Source organism: Notolabrus celidotus, chromosome 14 (assembly GCF_009762535.1).
Source record: "Notolabrus celidotus isolate fNotCel1 chromosome 14, fNotCel1.pri, whole genome shotgun sequence".
Taxonomy (NCBI): domain Eukaryota; kingdom Metazoa; phylum Chordata; class Actinopteri; order Labriformes; family Labridae; genus Notolabrus; species Notolabrus celidotus.
Window position 1 is genome coordinate 4,504,056 of NC_048285.1, and position 12,360 is coordinate 4,516,415.

The following is a 12,360-nucleotide window of genomic DNA, read 5'->3' on the forward strand; positions in this document are numbered from 1 at the left end:
TGCATGTTTGCAACATGGTGTAAACACGGAACCACCTTTAGTAACTTTAACTCCGTGCTGAAGTTTAGAGAAATGGTTCTTTAAAGACATGAATAAGGAATATGAGCTGTATCTGTGCTGTCTTTATTATAAAAGTAACACAGTTCACACTGAACATATAATACAGCCTCAGAATGAGTGAGTCAGCAATATGCAGAAATAAGGAAACTCACTGAATCATTCTCTGTCTCATAAAGTTTGCATGCATTTAAAATGATATCTATGTGATATGTAAACCACCTGATACCTGATCCGAAGGGGGGCAGGAGGAGGGAGTTTTTATTTGCGTGAAGTGAAAGTGAAAGTATTTCTCCAACTGTGAGCAACTCAATGTGGACTGCAGCTCGAAGCACAGGGAGTAATATCCAGAAATGTCCATGGATCTGTTTTTAAAGATTCTCATTCACCTTTGTCTGTTTGTAGGTAAGTTATCGATCTCCTCTGTGTGACGTTTTTGGAGTCATCTTTTAGACATGAGTGAAAACACCCACTAAAGACTGCAACCTCATTCAGTATGAGCTGGGACTCTGAGTAAGGTTAATAAACAGAGATTGTGATGTTTTGCACATAAATTAAAGCCTATATTTAATTCAAAACACTATTTGTATGTTATTGGCTATACTTTTCTGTACTAATATACACGGTTATACACAGCACTGCAGAACTCAGGTTTACACTAGGTTTACACTGTACCCTGGGGCGTGCACAAAGGATTAGCTAGGGGTGGCATGGCCCCCTCTTGAAAGCTGATTGGCCACCCCAGCAACTCCAAAATCCTGCTATGCTAGCAGTAGGCCTACGTACTGATTTGGCCAAAGTTCAGTATGCAGAATGCCAAAACCTATTATCTATTCTCATTTTCTATTATCTATTCTCATTTTCATTGTACATTTTTAAACTGTCACTGCAATACCTGCACTGTGCACATAGGCTGTTATTATAGATAGAACTGTATTTATTATATTTTATTGTATTTTTATATTTAAATTTTTAGATATTTAAAGAACTGGAAGAGAGAGAAACAGCATCTCGTTTTTCCTGAATGTCTTGTATACTCAGTGAAAATTGACAATAAAAAACCTTGAATCTTGAATCTTGAAATCTTGAAAACTACCCGGATGTCGTACTGATTTGGGAACATGTCTCAGTCTGCAGCGGACCAGTCTCCCTTGCGTTCTGTTGCCCACAATGTACAGTGCTAATGTTCTGCTTCTTTTTTTCCCGAATGGGCACACTCCGTTTCTAGGGGCTGTGAAAATTATTAAATTCCAATTGAACCCGGAAATCCAGCAATGTCTGACCCAGCAATGTCTGACCCAGCAATGTCTGACCCAGCATCCTGCAGACCAGACCCAACAAAACAGTCATACTACATACTAAATTCAAACGTAGTATGTAGTACATTTGTAGGCAGTATGTAGCAGGTGGTTTCAAAAACAGTCTATGATTTGCCTTGTCAGAGGTGGGATGTGTGTTAGAATCAGAGACCCCTTCAAGTGGGGTTTTGTTTACTGTGTTCACGAGAAGACACCATGAACGCCCTTGTTTTCTGAAAGCTTCCCCTTCCTGAGTTGTGACGTATCTGATGTCGTTTCAGAATTGGACAATACAACTACACTTCAATACCACTACACTTCAGCTTTCTAAACTTCACACTGACTGACTCTGTGCCTCTCCCAGGTGTGCTCTGCGCCCATCAGGTGTCATGGCTGCCCTGTCAGTTCATCGATGAAGATGTGTTTAAAAACGATTTAGGCCTCATTGAGACGAAGCACATCCACAGAGAGGCACTGCTGCAGTTTGGACAGAAAGGAGACGCTCCTCTCAACCCACATGCCATCACTTACCTGGTCACAGGTAAGACCTGCAGCCTGAAGGAGTCCCAGACCACAAACTGTTGGATCTCTCTGATCATTTTCTTGTTCTCTAGGGTCTAAGTTGGACCTGCGGCGGTACGTGGAGGACGTGGAAGCAGAGCAGCTGGAGTGTGAGATTCGTCGGTACAGCACGCAGGGAATCCACGTCCGCTGGCCGGTCAAGGGGGATCAGGAGTACAACCACTGGTTCACCTGCACCCTCAGACACATACAGGACCTGTTCACTGTCACCAGCTTCCTCAGACAGCCATCTGACCAGCCGCCCTCTGGGGAGCAGGACTACCTCAGCTGGACCGCTATCGAGGACGGAGAGGTACTCACCACAACAGGTAACATCAACAAGTGTTTGTTTTTAGTTAATATCAGTTCTGTAGCTCAGAGTTTTCATCCTCGTCACTGACACTACGTCCATGTTTTATACAGTTTGTGCTTTAACAGGCAGAAAACATGAGAAGAACCAGACTCGTTGGTCTGAAAATCGCAGAGGTCATCCCTGATTAACGTTATCAGCCCCAGGCTTTAAAAGTGTCTCCATCTTGTCTCTTTCCACAGTGGCCATGGTCACCAAAACCCGATCTCCATTGGTGAAAGCCGGTCTGGGCTCCCAACAAAAGCTCCACTGTCAGTTTGCCGTCGACCACAAAGGACCGGATGTCACCGTGGAGTGGCACTTCCTGTTTCGAGGAGAGAAAAGCAGACTGTTCAACCACAGCAGCCGCACAGGACAGACCAAGGGCAGCGGGGTCGGGGTTAAGAGCCTTGCTGGCGGGGACGCCACCTTCACCATCCCCTTCATCAAAATGAGCAATGAAGGGAAATACATCTGCTCCGTGTCCGTGAATCCACTGTTCTCCAGTTTGGATGTGAATCTGCACGTAGAAGGTGAGGACGCTTGATTCTACAGTCAGAGATTAGACTCTCAGTGCTCTTACTCTTTACTTTAAACTCTTTGTCAGCTGCTGACGTTAGATTTAATTTATACATATTCTGGGGTAAAAACACTTTGCAAGTAGCTGCAACCCAATCCCTGTTGCCTCTACAGACTTTGACTGACTCTTGTGACATTGTTAGAATGACTAATACAGAGAAAAACCATTTTTTAATGTAACATATGTATTTAAAAATAACAACAGCAGTTGATACAAAATACTCTAAATGAGATTCCCCCTCTCTCCCCCTCAGAGTCTCCTCGTGTCTCCCTCAACGTCGAACCCACTCTCTCTCTGCTGGTGGGTGGCGAGCAGAAGGTGATCTGCGAGGCAGACAGTTACTACCCTCTGGATGTGGAGATAGTCTGGTATGCTCAGGACCCGTCTGCTTTGGGCCAGAGGGTGGGCGCTCCTCTTCCTAAGGTGCTCCAGAACATCCTGCTGTCCAGCCACAAACACAACACGGACAGGACGTACTCGCTGTCGGCCTTTTTCTACCTCGAAGCCTCGCTCAGCGACTCGGGGACACAGTTCACATGCAGCGTCTCCCATCAATCCCTCAGAGTGCCCATCAGGAAGAGCTTCATCCTGATGGTGGAAGGTGAGAGCAGACTGTAGTATTGAGAGCTGCCACAAGAGGGCAGCAGAGGAACATAACTAACTAACCTCACTGTGTTTCTGTGCTCAGAGCCAACCAGCTGGACATTTTACCTCATGGTCGGCTTCATTATGGTGATACTGCTGGTCGTCCTGCTTTGGATGCTGTCCCACCTGAACTCAGGTGAGTGTGGAGACCTTCATGATATCTGTCACTGCAGGTAGTGGAGTTAAATTAGGAGCTTGAACATATCTACAAACAGAGTGTAAGACTGATTTTCATTTATTGTCCCCACAGCTAAACGGAGATCAGAGCTGGTAAGATGGATGTACACAACATTCATTCATTCCTCCTTTTTCTTGATTTAGTCTTTACTATCACTGCAACCAATATTAATGTCTGCGTCAATGTTTGTGTGTGTGTGTGTGTGTGTGTGTGTGTGTCCTGAGCAGAAGAAACCATACTAAGCAGCCTCCAAAGACGAAGTAGACCAACAGAGAGGAGAGGAGTTCAGGTTTCAATGAAACTGAATGGGATTTTTTTTTGCATTTGTGCTAACGTCAAACACCTCTAGGTAAATGATCACGACTAAGGGCCTGTGTCCACTAACTGTAGATTTTGCACTAGCAGCACCAAAAGGAATGCACTTGAACTGTTTTTGTTTTTTTCTTTATATATATATATATATATATATATATATATATATATATATATATATATATATATATATTTATATATATGAAGAATCAGAATACAGAAATTGATGTTTTTTTATTAAGTTCTTTAGTGACTTGTTTTAGTGAGAATAAGAGGCGATCATGTGACCTGGTGCGGGTTTAAGAATAGTTAATGAACAGTCAGAATTTAGTTTTGAACAAAACATTGACTTTGCATTCTGGAGAAGTTGCCAAAATGTTGTTTTTAATGTAAATTAAAGTTCTGATAGGAATCAGACCAAGAAATTGCAAACGTGCATCTCATGTCCATCAAAATCAAGATGGAGGGGGCGGGTCTTCTGATTTCAACTCTGTCGACAATGTTGAAGGTCAATCCTGACAGTCTGACCAACCCTTTCCCTCACATGTTTTATTTTATTTGATGCACCCAGTTTTCTTCCAAGTGTTTAATTTCCAGGTGTAGAGATGCTGCCTCTGCAAAGATTCCTTCCATCGCTTTTATGTTTTCCTTCTTAAAATCCCCTCTAATGAAAGCAAACATTGAGCAATTTAAAACAGATCTATCAAGAAGTGATGAGAGCTGCTCTGAAATTGAGGTTCTGGATGTTGCCAGTGCAAAAAAACTCCATCAGTGTAAACAGGCCCTTAAATAGGTCAAATGCAGCATTCTCAGTGGAAAGGCACCTGACTGATGTTATGACATGGAGTGATTCTTTTACAAGTGGATCATTGTGTTTGTGCCACACTGTGCGCAGCAGGTCACATGTTCCTGCCCGTCCTTCCTGGAAAGAAAACACTGATGTTAATACATGATGCTAATATTTTAAAAAACTGTCTCAGGAAAGGTTGATTAAAAAAGGAAATATGAAAACAAAATGATGAGTTTTGCTGTGAAATATTGTGATGGGATCTCTATTGGGTATTAACGTAATATTAATTATTATTAATATTAACGCTTTATGTATAACAAACCTACGAGGTGTTTCAGAGATAGATTTAGATCCATATTTGAAGCTTCTGTGAGGAGTTTCAACTATCATCAAATAGAGTAAAACTTATATTGATGCTTCTTTATGAGCCACAAAAGCAAACAGGACATTTTGCGACCGGATTGATGATTTATAAATTATAATTTATAACACCCTGAGGTTTTCCTTACATGTCCCAGCGAGATATTTAAAGTAAATGGATGCGAGAAACTTTCCTACAAATGTAAAAGGGTAAAATCTGCCAAGTTAGACTTTCAAAACCTCTCAGGAGCTTGATGAAAGAAATGAGGAAACAGTTTATCTAATGAGGAAATCAAACAAAGAGGAAGTTGAAGCTATCAAATGTTTTGATTAAATGTGTGGCGTTATTAAAATCTCCTGGAGTAATAAAATGTCTTTGATTGTCTGAACTCTCGTCTGACTTTATTTTTGTCACTGAATTTTTAGCTCGAGGCACGGTAGCTGTATTTCTATAAATCACATTTCAAACACTGAATTTAAAGTAAACTCAATGAAAACATTTGAGTGATAAAAAAAAAAAAAAAAAAAAAATGTAATATTTATCCTGAGTTTTTACATGAACCTTTAAATATCTTGAGAAGTTAAAGATCTGTCTTTAAAAATAATAAATAATTTGTTTGTCTCCTCATAATGTTCAGGGTTTTTCATAAAAATAGGAAAATTATTAATAATTTTCTTCATAGATCTGATAAAACTCCAGTTTATTTATACAACCCAGCTCCTCCACGATGACTTCAACTACAGGAGGCTTCATAAACAAACGTATGACGAGTACGTGTATACAGCAAATGCATGCTGAATCACTAAGTGGTGTCCCTCCATCAGGTCCGAAAGGATATGATGGATTCCACTGTAGTAGATTAAACATTTAAAATTGCTTCTCTGGGGCCCTCTCAGAGGAAAATGCATGAAAAAGTGCCCTCTGGATACCCATGTAGTTCATTATGTCATGTTAATTTTGTACTATAATCAATAATATAGAAATAAATCAATAGTTTTGTGTTTTCCTATTTCATAATTCAATTTCCTGCACAAATAGTCTCATAAATATTCACCAGAATGCAGGAATTAAGTGTTAGCTGCATAAAATTTCTTCGGACTCCCCTGTTGCCAGCTCTGCTTCAACACATTTAAATTCATCCTAAACTGCGAGTACCACCTCTCAAACAGCCTGAGTACGCCACTGGAATCACAGGTGGATGAAACTCCTCAGACTGCAGAGAGAAACTGACGTATTGATTCCACGACTGATTGGTTGATTGTTGTCAAAGACGTTTCGATCTGATTTCATTGTTGAAACCTTGGTTTGATGCTCTCTTGACTCCAGCGCAGGGATCCTATGATCTCTGAATAATAAACACCTCTAATGAAGGTCTGACCGTCTGGCTCTCCTCTCCTGAGCTGTTGTGACAGATCTGGAATAACACCAGATGGATTTCCAACACAAAGGGTGTTTGGAAAAGCAAAGCAGCTAACGGACCTTGACTCGTGTTCAAACTCTCCTCTCTGCCCTCACAGTTTCTCTTAAGGAGGTCAAATTTACACCAAATCTCAACAAGTAGGAAAAAAAAAAAGAAATGCATGAAGCAGCTCGGGGCGATGAGCTCATGTGTGCAGTTTCTGGCTTGGCTGGCAGCAGCTTTGGACGCTCTAGTTTTCAAGATGAAAAAAACCTCAAGTTGCATAAGAGAGAGAGAGAGAGAGTGAAATATGATTTATACGGTGTGCCACAAACCAACAGTTAAGTCAGATCGTAAAACAAGGTTGTGTCATCGCAGAGCTATGCACCAAACGTCATGAAACAGTCAAAGTAAACGGACCGCTTCATAAAGGAGGCTTTCATTTAAAAACGATGTGTTGGTTTGGAAGCAAAGAATCTAATTTATGTGATGACATTGTTGTGTACGCTCTGGAGACTTATTTGGAAACCAGAGAGGATGTGATTGAAAATGAATACAACTATATTTAACTTTTATGTCTCCCTGTGTTTGTGTTTACATGGAAACTGAAGGGATTAACTGTAATTGATAGTGGACCTTAGTGTGTCAAACTCTCCCTCGTGTATGCTTCTCAGATCGGCTTTAAATGTCTCCATTGTGTGCCATAACTTTGAAATGGTCGCTTCCAGCTGGAAGTCGGAGTGGGTGTTAACTCCCTTCACACACTCTCACACACACATTCACACACACACAGACTTGAAGGGCACATAGTGTAAACACTCCTGGGGTAGGACTGGGTTTCACAGAGTCATGGATAGTTCAAGAAGCTGGCACTCTCTGAGGGAAAAAGTAACACGATGAAGAGGCTCCATGGTCACTGCGCTCGGCTTGGTGAAAGAGTTGCGTTCACTGACGTCGACATCATCCTCATGTCGGACATGAGTTGAGTGAAAACTGAACTCTGAGTTACCTGTTACACCTTCAAGCAATCACAGAATGTGACAGACAACACATCTTTCTGACTTCAGGCGTCGAGAAACAACATTTCTGTGCACATGTGAGAAAATTAATTCTCGGTGTGTTGGAGACCAAAAACAGAGCTCAAGAGCCACATTTGACTTTAAAACTGGCCAGATGCACAAGTGGATAAAAAAAATGTCTTGTTTTGTCTAAGGTAGTTTTAAGAAATGGGATCCAGTGGAAGTTAAGACATTGACTTGAATAGAAACCTATCCAATCCGGTTCTGTGACGGATCAGAAACGGACCAGGTGGAATGGTGGAATTTGTCCATAAGAGAGAGAATTCAGAAACGAATGAATGATGAATTGAAAATTATGTTAAAGGGTACTTTAAAATAGACGCTAAGGAGTGCTTTATAAACAGACTTTGCTGAATTTTAGGGGTAACAAAACAGTATCTTAAAATGCTGAAGGGTACCCCGAAACAAACTCTAAAGCTGTAGATGAAAACAAACACCAAGGGTCACTTTTTTTTTTTTAAGTTTTATTTTTTGGCATTTTTGACTGTATTTGATTGGACAGCTGAAGAGAGACAGGAAATCTGGGGAGCAGAGAGTTGGTGAGGACATGCAGCAAAGGGTCAAGGCTGGAATCGAACCTACAACCTCTGTGACGAGGGCTATAGCCTCTGTAAATGGGGTGCGCGCTTGGACCACTAGGCAAACGGCAACTTGATCTAAGGACACTTTTAATCAGAACTCAGTGCATTGAAGAGAGAATAAAGACCTTCAAACTGACACTAAAGAGTGCCTCAACATGGACTCTTTACAGGCCTCACCCTGCCTGGACAGAAAAAATGACCATAATAAGGTAATTTGCATAAGGGTTCCTTGAAACAGATGCTTCGAGGGATCCTGCACAGAAAGATGTGCATATCTCTATAAGGTGTTTATGAGAATGTGTTGTTATGCTTGTTGGTGTCTCTGAGGTTCCTTTAACTTTAAAAGCCTCTTTATTTGGGAGACTAAACTCTGACATATCCAGTCCACATTTTCCAAGACTTTTATGGAAGTCTCTCTCTCTCAGTCTGAATCTGCGTAATCTAACATGAATCTGATTCACTTATCAAAGCCGCCTTGTCAGCGGGAAGACGAGGTTGAAAGATGTTCTTTTTTTTTTTCCAAACAGCCTCCCACCGCACGCCGAGCACTATAATTTAAAAACAGACGTCCAAATACTTCTTTGGAGGAATCCATCGCTGATTTTAAGAGAAGGTGGTGCTCAGGATGGAATCATACGGAGAGAGGGTTATGGAGGGGAATGTACTCTGTGGTGACACGGTGACCACAACGTCGGTCCTGCTGACACCAGGATTATTAGGCTCAGTTTTAATTGCAAATGAGGAGAACAGATGTGTGTGAGTGTGTGTGTGTGTGTGAGTGTAAATGTGTGTTAAAGGTTGTATAATAAAATGATGAACAGCAGGACAGTGAAGCTGAGACATTTAGAGCTCCCCCTGGTGACTGGCTGCAGTATAGGTCATAAGCTCCGCCTCCTCCATGTTAACAGATGGGACATGAGATAAACTTTAAAAATAAAAGGCACATCTCATTTTTCTCAAACATGCTATCTGACTGTTATTCTGTCAAAAAAAATGCTGAAGGAGCATCATTGGTCAACAAAAGTGTTTTCAGTTTGATCCATGCTCCATCTGTTAACATGGAGTAGGCGGAGCTTATGACCTGTACTGCAGCCAGTCACCAGGGGGAGCTCTAAAGGCTGATGTGCCATCCATATTTTCATGGTTTACACCAGCTGTATTTACCGCACAGACTCTGGCTCTAAATTACGTCGCCAGTGCAATATGGCAGCGCCAGTCGTGAGGTGGTTTTGGCTTCACTTTTGTTTCTACTTCTTGTTTGTCGTCCAGTTAGTTCAGTTAGTCGGGAGGCCAAGTCGAGCAACATGGGAGACTGTGCCAGGAAAGATTCCCAGACTGTTAACCAGCAAGAAAGGACTTCAGGGAAGTACGAGCACTCTCTCCCTGCAATAATGTCTGTTTTACACACATACACACACACACTGAAACTCTCAGTGTCTGTCTGTTCCCTCACTTTGCTGTACAAATGAGGTCATTCAGGATGAGTTTTATCAGAACTCCCAAGAGCCAATGAATCTAGAGTGTGTTGACATTGTGTGTGCGTGTGTGTGTGTGCGTGTTTGTGTGTGCGTGTTTGTGCTTGCAACACTTGTGTTTGGGTTAGTGAGAAATTTCTCATCTGATTGTGGTGACACAGACTGACTGCGGTTTCTTGCTACAGACACATTTGTTGTGTTGTAGTTTGATGTTGTGTGTATTGAGTACAATGATTCATCTCTAACTCAGAAACAGTCTTCAACATGTCCTCATGTGAAAACCTGAACTGAACCTGAGCTCCATTCGTTGACATCATGAGTACCTCCTTTTGTTTTTGTTGTTTTTGTGTAGCTGCAGCGTCTGACGTCAGCTCTAACAAACCTCCTCCTGTGTTTTCAGCTCACAGATTACATGAAGCTCTGCTGCCGTCTCGAGCTAATGATGTTGGTTTTCCGAACTTTCGGGGTGATGGATGACCTCTAAAAAACTCTGCTAATTTTCTCCGTACATGCATTGATGCGTGAGTGTGTGTGTGTGTGTGTGTTTCATTGTGTGTTTTAGGCTCCGGGGCCTGGACGAGGAAACGGTGATGTCATGCTGAATAAGGGCTCTGCTGCCAGCTGAAGGGCTGATCTGGACACGCTGGCAGGTTGTGATACAGCAGAGCAGTGTGTGTGTGTGTGTGTGTGTGTGTGTGTGTGTGTGTGTGTGTGTGTGTGTGTGTGTGTGTGTGTGAGTGTGTACATGGCAGAAGGAGAACAATTGATGGATATGACCGAGATGTGTTTTGGCTCACTGTGGGAGAGTGACATCATCTCACACTTAAACACACTTTCTGGTAAAGACGCCATCATCATTTTATTGGTGTTCAACGTAAAATGACTCCTGGGAAAACATTAAACTACACACTCGCTACTTTTTGCTCATTTGACTCGGAACTTGTCGAACATGGAAGCTGGTCTGCAGCCTTACGCTTCAAAAACTGTGATGCAGGACTCACTGCAGCATTAGCTTTGCATTTGCAGAGCTCTCTGTAGAGTTTGCATGAAAATATGAGTCTCCCTTCAAAGGAGGCGGTCAGATTAGGGATAATAAATAACGTAATATTTGATGTTGCATGCTGAAAGTATTTGCATTCATATCTTCATTGCTGCTCCTCCAGCTTTGCATATGTGGCATGACACAAACATCATCACCCTGCCGACTAACTTGTGGTGAACCAAAGTAGCTGGTGGTATAAGATGAAAATTTGGGCACGTTTTTATGAGTATAGTGAACGCGTGAATACAGCTACAGTATACTTCCTTAAGTTTGTCCGTATCTTGAGCTCACATCCTCACAGTGGTTCCTTGTATCCTCTCTTCTGTTGACATTAGGGGCCTGTCCGCTTCCACACGTATCTAATCCTGCAGAGGACACACTGTCCATGTCTCTCTGATATCTCTCTCCTCCCTGGAGATCTCTCTGCATCAGCCTGATTACACGAGGTTACACGGTTCAGTCTCAAGTTTTAAAAGGGATACCACAAAATAAAATCAGCTGAGTGACCAAAAAAGAGCCATTTCCTTTGATTACATTGAGATATGAGCTTGCACAATAGCTTTTACATCCATGGGAACAGGTCAGAGCTACTTTTCCAGACTTTAACTGACCTAATGCTTCTTAATGTGTGAATAAGAACGACTCCGTGTTCTCTGGGTGGTCGTACGAGATCTGAATCCGCTCTGCCAAAACACTTATCAAGATTTAGTCCAAACTTGACACATACAGCAGATTTGTACAAATTGAACTGAAAACAATGCATTTCTGTGTCAGTGGCTCCCTCTCTCTCTCCGCTCCATCTGCACTTCATTACACTCAAACTTTGAATGACATCATGAGTTGGCTGTCGGCCCCACGGCGCTGTTTAGTCAGGTTCACATGGAAACTCTGATGTCGCGGGTGGGTCGAGGCGGTGCGTGTTGAGTGGTTGATGTTGGGATGTGATGTCTGTTAACACACAGACAGGTAGGAGCAGCAGACCGGGATCAAAGCCAGCAGGTAGCCTGTCTGTCAGCCTGCAGCGCTCTGCCTGGCACGGCCTTATGACTGTGAGCGTCTCTCTGTTGGTTTCCAGGCAGAGACGTCGCCGCCAAGCCGTCCTCTGTTTACAGGGAGTGAGTTGATGAACAGACATATGACCAGACTGGATTTCTTTGGGAAGTTCTCCCACTGAAACCTCTTTCACACAGACACCCCTTACATCCTAGACCACTTCAGGTCATTCAGGTCTTTAAGTTTCGGGAATGTCATACATGAACATCCCAGCAAGAGAGTCATCACCAGACGCATCGTCATAACTCAAGGCACTCTGTTCAGTTTTTCGACCACTACCAAAAAATGATGGGAAGTGTTGAAGAGAGCAGTGCGTAGACCGGCATTCCTGAAAAAGTCACCACGTTTGGTGGTTTGGCTTTTCACTGATATTTTGTTCCGAGGCTTGTAGAGAACTTTAATTCACATTTCAGTCTTTCACAACATGTTAAATCAGAAAATAGTGTCTTTGAGTGTAATAAACTAGAACAGTCACCATCATTAAACATTCCTCCAGGGGTGGATCCAGAGGAACAACAAGGTGCAGCATGGGCCCCCCCATGAAATTTGATTGGCCCCCTCAGGTGCCACTCAAAAATCCTGAACTATGATTGGCTATTT

At 42.3% G+C, this 12,360-nt stretch overlaps 2 protein-coding genes across 2 annotated transcripts in view; both read left to right on the top strand.

The window, feature by feature from the left end:
- The first annotated feature begins 4 nt into the window (after positions 1 to 4).
- dhrs13b.2 (dehydrogenase/reductase (SDR family) member 13b.2) lies at positions 5 to 4,118 on the top strand. Its single transcript, XM_034701661.1, has 8 exons — positions 5 to 462; positions 1,720 to 1,896; positions 1,970 to 2,245; positions 2,469 to 2,798; positions 3,099 to 3,446; positions 3,534 to 3,626; positions 3,741 to 3,760; positions 3,896 to 4,118. The coding sequence occupies exons 1-8, from the start codon at positions 411 to 413 to the stop codon at positions 3,908 to 3,910; spliced, it is 1,311 nt and encodes a 436-aa protein (XP_034557552.1). The 5' UTR covers positions 5 to 410; the 3' UTR covers positions 3,911 to 4,118.
- Positions 4,119 to 9,811: 5,693 nt separating this feature from the next.
- smtnl (smoothelin, like) overlaps positions 9,812 to 12,360 on the top strand; it is a 40,445-nt gene continuing 37,896 nt past the window's right edge. The window contains exon 1 of the mRNA XM_034701664.1: positions 9,812 to 10,315. The gene's annotated coding sequence lies outside the window, so the exon portion shown is untranslated. The remainder of the gene's footprint in view (positions 10,316 to 12,360) is intronic.

Bases quoted from the DNA above. Each gene is read 5' to 3' on its own strand.
- dhrs13b.2 (XM_034701661.1), top strand. From the start codon at position 411: ATGTCCATGGATCTGTTTTTAAAGATTCTCATTCACCTTTGTCTGTTT. The intron at 2,799-3,098 runs GTGAGGACGCTT...TCTCCCCCTCAG, and splicing joins TGTGAATCTGCACGTAGAAG to AGTCTCCTCGTGTCTCCCTC. The intron at 3,447-3,533 runs GTGAGAGCAGAC...TTCTGTGCTCAG, and splicing joins CTTCATCCTGATGGTGGAAG to AGCCAACCAGCTGGACATTT.